Source organism: Triticum aestivum, chromosome 2B (genome assembly GCF_018294505.1).
Source record: "Triticum aestivum cultivar Chinese Spring chromosome 2B, IWGSC CS RefSeq v2.1, whole genome shotgun sequence".
Classification (NCBI taxonomy): domain Eukaryota; kingdom Viridiplantae; phylum Streptophyta; class Magnoliopsida; order Poales; family Poaceae; genus Triticum; species Triticum aestivum.
The window spans coordinates 184,379,794-184,385,851 of NC_057798.1; the positions used below are offsets into that span (position 1 = coordinate 184,379,794).

The 6,058-nt window shown below is 43.2% G+C and overlaps 1 protein-coding gene across 2 annotated transcripts; it reads right to left on the bottom strand.

Annotated features, from left to right (window-relative positions):
• Positions 1-302: 302 nt before the first annotated feature.
• LOC123044246 (alpha/beta hydrolase domain-containing protein WAV2) lies at positions 303-5,770 on the bottom strand. 2 transcript variants are annotated; one of them, XM_044466937.1, is made up of 8 exons: positions 5,441-5,770; positions 3,913-3,948; positions 3,612-3,690; positions 3,417-3,471; positions 3,220-3,336; positions 1,598-1,762; positions 943-1,198; positions 303-670 (listed from the first exon to the last, which is right to left on the bottom strand). In XM_044466937.1, the coding sequence occupies exons 1-8, from the start codon at positions 5,676-5,678 to the stop codon at positions 663-665; spliced, it is 954 nt and encodes a 317-aa protein (XP_044322872.1). In that variant the 5' UTR covers positions 5,679-5,770; the 3' UTR covers positions 303-662. The 2 variants fall into 2 exon arrangements, with proteins under 2 accessions (XP_044322872.1, XP_044322871.1); XM_044466936.1 differs by having other exon boundaries at positions 303-676; positions 5,441-5,762.
• Between the last annotated feature and the right edge of the window lie 288 nt (positions 5,771-6,058).

Here is a 6,058-nt window from a genome sequence, read left to right on the forward strand (position 1 = left end):
CTTGCATATTTTGCTATGCTAAACTTCGGTTTTGTATTGTCATGGCACTGCAAGCAATATAGGAAATATTTGCTGAACCTTGATTTTGTACTGTCATGGCACTGCAAGCAATATAGGAAATATTCTTGAAGGACTGCAATCCTCCGAAATTTTCATTCAATAATCTTTAAACCAAAGAAGCCCTGGGTGGAAGCTTCAGAAACAAAGATATTGCCTTGCACAATGCACATCTTCTAAGGAAAACTGCAGGTTTTTGCACAGCAGGCGCAAAAAACAAGAAACCATATTGGTAGCAACAGTCATAATAACAAAACCAAATGGTTGAGCCAACAAGATTACCATATACTGAACCGTCATACACCAAGGCCAGATTTTCTAACATTCGGTACTAGTTCCAATAAATTGCAAATACTTGAATGAAGCCAAGTTGAAGGCCGAGCCAGGCTCAGAAATATGTGTCATTCCATACACAAATACAGCAGCATCACAGGATGGAAAACAACCTCAAAATATATTCACAGCTTTGGCTTCTTCAGGTGGAATGGGGCAGAACCACCTGAATTAATTGTTTGAAATGATCTTCAATCCATCAAAAGACCGGAATTGCATCAACATCAGAAAAACTGGTGGAAAACAGCAGGCTGCTCTAGATGTTCCAATTATTATGCAGCTTTATCTAGAAAGAGATTCAATTTATCAGAGGCAAGCTAACATAAATCGCACATTTGTAGTCAACATCATGAACCAGGTTCCAAAATTGAAGATACAAATGGTTGTATTCACTATTCAGTATTGCCATTAACATTAGTAAAACTACACTATGTAGTTAAATACACAAATATGACAACATAATGTATCCCTACACGTACAAGAAAAAACATGATAGAACAATATTCGCAGGAAAATGTTATAATGAATTGGTAAATACTAATTAGTAATTACCATCATCAGCAATTTCACTTGTGCAGCTGGCATCAGAACTCTGTACTTCTGGGGTATATTGGTCCAGAAACAATTCGATTGTCCTCCAGTAGCGGTCCCCTCCAGAAATCCAGGTATCCATATGCATACCACTGGGAAAATCAACAAACCTACAATTCCTGTTATGTTCAACAGCTTTGTCATACAGCATCCTCATGTGTGACGGGGGAACCAGTTCATCTTGCAATCCAGAAAGGAAGAGAATGGGTTGTTTGACCTGCAATGACATGCCAAAACTCAGGCAACGGATAACACAAACCATGGGGCTAAAATAAAGATCTGAGAACTGCAGAATGGCATAAATAGATTTGAAACCTTACGGCTTAACAGATTATGATTATTTCTGAAGATGGGGCGGACTAAAATAAAGATCTGAGAACAGCAGAATAGCATAAATACAGATTTGAAATCTTACAGCTTAACAATAATATAGGTTTCATTTTGGTGTAATCTTTGAATACAAAGTCCAAAGGAGTAAAAACAAACTGTATGAATCAAAAACAGATCAACACTATATTTTCTCCCCAAAGATTAAAAATAAGAATACGGAAGTTGTAACCAAGCATGAAAACAACACCGTATAAAATGTTGATTTAAACCAACCTCCAAAACTCACCTCTGCAACAACATCAAGTGTACTCCATGGAGAGCGAACAACGCAGTTAAGAAGTTTTGGGCCTTTGGCAGAACTACCGCCTATGAACCATCTTAAGAAGGGCAGCATGATACCAGCCATATCCAATATAGATGTAAAAGTATTTTCCAATATTAGAGCAGACACCTGCAACATAGAACAACATCTAGCAAGATCATTATGAATTGCAAAGGCCAAAGCTTAGCACACTTCTATAGATGTTATTAGCTTACCAAAATATGACCTAAATAATGTTGCCCTAACCACATGACTGAGTTCACAACCGTAAAATCTAAGAGCCTGCTTTATGAAGGTGTCCTATGTTGATCACTAAAGTAAAGTGTTGGCTGGACGTAATTTCCTTTAATGGGTGAACAAGGTCTGGAAGCTGGTTTGCGGTATTTAAGTTATTGAGTTCTGGCCAATCTAGATGGAAGGGGACAGAAAGATCTGGGTCTGTTTTTTTCTTTCTTTTCAAGTAAAAACTTCTCTCCTATATGCTGCCTTACAACATACTAACATCGTTTGATTTTCAGCATATATCAAGACTGTAACCACCTATCTGCTATCAACAATGGTCATGATCATGTGTCATCACTTGATTTTCAGCATATTGTGACAGTCTTAACATTCTTCACAATCTTCTGGCAAGATCCATAGCAGAATAATCTTGTAACAGAAGGTAATCTACATCATAACTACATGAAAATCTAAGTCTAATTTATGAACATATGCATGCAAGGTTTTTGAGTCGCCGACTAATCGCCGACTAATCGCCGAGTCGTTGGAGCGAGGTTGGCTTGCGCAGGCGACTTGGCTTGAGGAGCGAGTCGCGCGGCTGGTAGGCTAGTCGACGATTAGTCGACGACTAGTCGGGCGACTAGGACCTCAAAGCAGGGCGGCTTGCTTCAGCAAGGCCAAGGGAGGGAAGACTGGGAAGGTGAGGAGGCCAGAGTTCGAGGCGGGGGAGGAGGAGACGAAGCTGGGAGTGCGCCGCCTGTACGAGAAGCACGGAAGAGACAAAGGAGAAAGGCACATGGGAGAGCAGATGCACGGTCCAGATTAGAGCATATGGACGGTTTGGATTTTATTTGGAAGCTAGGGTTACATAATGGGCCTATTGGGCCAGCTCTCTAGCACGAAACAGAGGAGGAGCAAGACGCGTGCTCCCATCCCACATCAGAATCGCCGCCTCCATTGCTCCTACGAGCTGCTGCTGCCTTCTCCGAGCTGAAGTATCCTCCAAGCAGCTGCGTTCCCCCTCCTCCGCCTGCAACAGCACCTCTTCCCCCTCCTCCTCCTCCTCCTCCTCCTCCTCCTCCTCCTCCTCCTCTTAACACCTGGGGCGACTTGGGGCGATTAATCACGACGAGTCGCAGACTAATCGCAGCGAGCCACTAGTCGGAGGCATGGCAACTTGACTTGGCTAGGCGACTCAAAAACCTTGTATGCATGTTTTGAATGTTGATCCAATGAAATTTGTTCGAAAATAGAAGTGCAGTGGAGGATACTGCCATCACAAATCCAACAGCAGAGAGATCAAATGAACCTATTCTCACTTCTCTACAGCAATATGCATAGACAAATCAGTTTACAATGAGTACCTTGTCAGGATTGTTTTTTGCAAGAACTGCTCCAACAGCACCTCCTAAAGATCTCCCAAAGATAACTATCCTGGATGTGTCAATGTCCTTCCTCTGAACTAGATGATCAAGTGCGGCCTATCAAAAGAGAGAACTGTAAGAAGAGTAAACAGAACCACAAAAGTGAGAACAAAACCAAAATGCAGGAAACAACAAACCTGTGCATCTTTTGTGATGCCACTCTGAGAAGGATAACCCTCGCTCTCACCATACCTACAAACATGATCAAAGTTCAGGTTCACTAATAAATGAAAGAAAGTGAAGACATTTGAATCACATATGATACTGAGAGCTTCAAGAAAGAAGAATGAAACAAAGATAGTATAACTGGTTTATACTGTGGAGAACCATACCCTCTATAAGAAAGCATAAACACATTGCACTGTAGCCGCTGCATCATTAGTCGAACGCATTCCAAACGATGTGCAATATCTATAACGAGTGAAGGATTTTAACAGAGTATAGCTTCAACACAATTTGTCATCAATGAGATACTCCCTCCGTCTAGAAAATACTTGTCGGGGAAATGGATAAAAATGGATGTATCTAGAACTAGAATACATCTAGATACATCCATTTCTCCGGCAAGTATTTTCGGACGGAGGGAGTACTATTTTATTAGTTCTCATGTCCATAAAAAGAAATTCAGGATACTGCCGGCATTTTCCTGAAAGAACAGAATGGTCGGACCTGCATCAGGAAAACACTATGAAACAGACAACAATGTGGGAACAAAACAAATGTGAAGTTGAGAACAAACTGAAGATTGAGCACACTAGTTCCTAAGCATGCATATGCTATAAAAATTTCATGCTATCAGTGATGTAGGAAATGCGAGAGGACTGAAGCTCTGAGCATGACTTTTTTTGTTTTGTGAAATGCTCTCTTGAAACTCTTTTGTGCTCATATAATTATCAACATCAAGCATCACAAACACCTAGTTATAGAACAATATCAAGACTGTAACTTTTCTTCCTAACCTAAAATTAATAAAAACACCAGCAAATGATGTGGCCAACGAGATATAGACAAGAAGAAGTGTATCTCATTTGATGCATAGACAAGATCAGCTAGAGTAGTAGATACAACTAGCTAGAGGAACTAACGCATGCATACAAATTCTAATTTTGCAGATAGTTGCCCAGCTGGTCCAGTTACACATCTGGGGCCAATGAGTGAAAAGCAAAGGTGATTAGAAGGAAGTAGGTTCAATGCAGCGTGAGCCGCTTTTCAAGGGAAGAGACAAATGTGTTGACATGCCGAAGTATTTTGAATGTACACGTGGCAATTGCATATTTCTCGTCCACAGATCACCGCAAATATTTCCCATCTCTTCCTGCTTCGAACCAAATCATGGTTCACGTGAACTTTGTAATCATGCATGCCTTTATATATGGTCAGAAAGCTTATTGGGTATACTTTCTAAACTTGCACAACTTTTAAAACTAACCCATAGAGATATACAGTAGAAAACCAAATCAACAACCATGAAACATAGTGATGCGATGCAAATATATAACCGCATAGAGACAAAGAAAGCAATACGTCACAATAAAAGTATGAAAACAAAATTTGTGGAATCTAACCCTACCGTGTGTTTAACGGTCATGACATCTGTACGGTCTATTGAACATAAATAGCACATCAGAGAAATACTATACTAAGCACCACATACACCAGCGAGTACCGACTAGAAAATCACAATGAAGCTGGAACTTGATAAACCAATTCCAATTGAAACTCATTGTGAGATTGGCCAATCAATCCTGAATCGACACACAGAACTACAGAGAACTGTGTAATAAAACCAAGGAACCCTATAGATCAATTAAGAACATATGACATATCCACGCAGGCAGCGGCAGTAAAGTTCAAATCCTATTATATTAGCAGCAAAAATCATAAACATCGGGCATTTCTTAAGTGAACGCCGTAAACCCTACCCAGATCCACGGACCCATGTCCCGATCAAGGGAGCTAAGAGATGAAGCGACGCCACTATCTAACCACGCAATTTGGGTCAAAGCCAATCCCTCCAGTACAGACTCGAAGAGATCCACCGCCTTACGCTCCAATAACCCGAACAGTTCCTGATACCGATCGAATCATTGGACAAGGGGGGGAGGAACCAACAAACAAACCGGGAGAGGTTGGGGAGGATCGGTGACTGGTTGGTACTTGCCTCGGCAGGTGGGAGAGTGGCGGAGGAACCAGGAGTGGAGGCGCACGCCGTCGGCGGCGCGGAGCCAGACGTCCTCGTAGATGAGGCGGAGGCGCGAGGGCTTGATGGGGTAAGCGCGCGGGAGGCCAGGGAGCACGGGCACGTAGACGAGGCGCTCCTGCAGCGCCACCAGCGCCGCCAGGCCCACCACCGCCATGCCCCCTGCGCCGTACACCAGCGCCTTGAGCCACCCCACCATCTCCGCCGCCGATGGGAGGGAAGGGCTCCGTCAGGCGGGTGGTGGTGGTGATGGGCGCGGTCGCTGCTGCTCTTTGACTCGCGTCGTCGGTCGGGGTCGGATTTGGGTTTAGTCTAACGGGACCGGGCTGCTTCGAGCCAGAGCTCTTGTGCGTCTACGGCTCTAGGCACGTCAAGCCTATGTAGCCGGACCACTCAAACACCTATAAGCTCCGGATGGACAGCTCTGTCACTGCCGAATCATATTACCCCCCAACTGGCTCCTTTATACCCATTCAGAATGGTTCGCTAGCTAACTGGCACCCCTCAATTGATGTCGGAAAAAAAGACATCCCTCAAACACACCTCATATGTGTGGCGGATATGAGGTGGCGCAGACAT

Coding starts and splice junctions, on each gene's coding strand:
- LOC123044246 (XM_044466936.1), bottom strand. CDS start 5,678: ATGGTGGGGTGGCTCAAGGCGCTGGTGTACGGCGCAGGGGGCATGGCG. Junction 3,691..3,912: donor CTTTCAGGAAAATGCCGGCA/GTATCCTGAATT, acceptor CACTCGTTATAG/ATATTGCACATCGTTTGGAA. Junction 3,472..3,611: donor TTTATGCTTTCTTATAGAGG/GTATGGTTCTCC, acceptor TCATGTTTGTAG/GTATGGTGAGAGCGAGGGTT.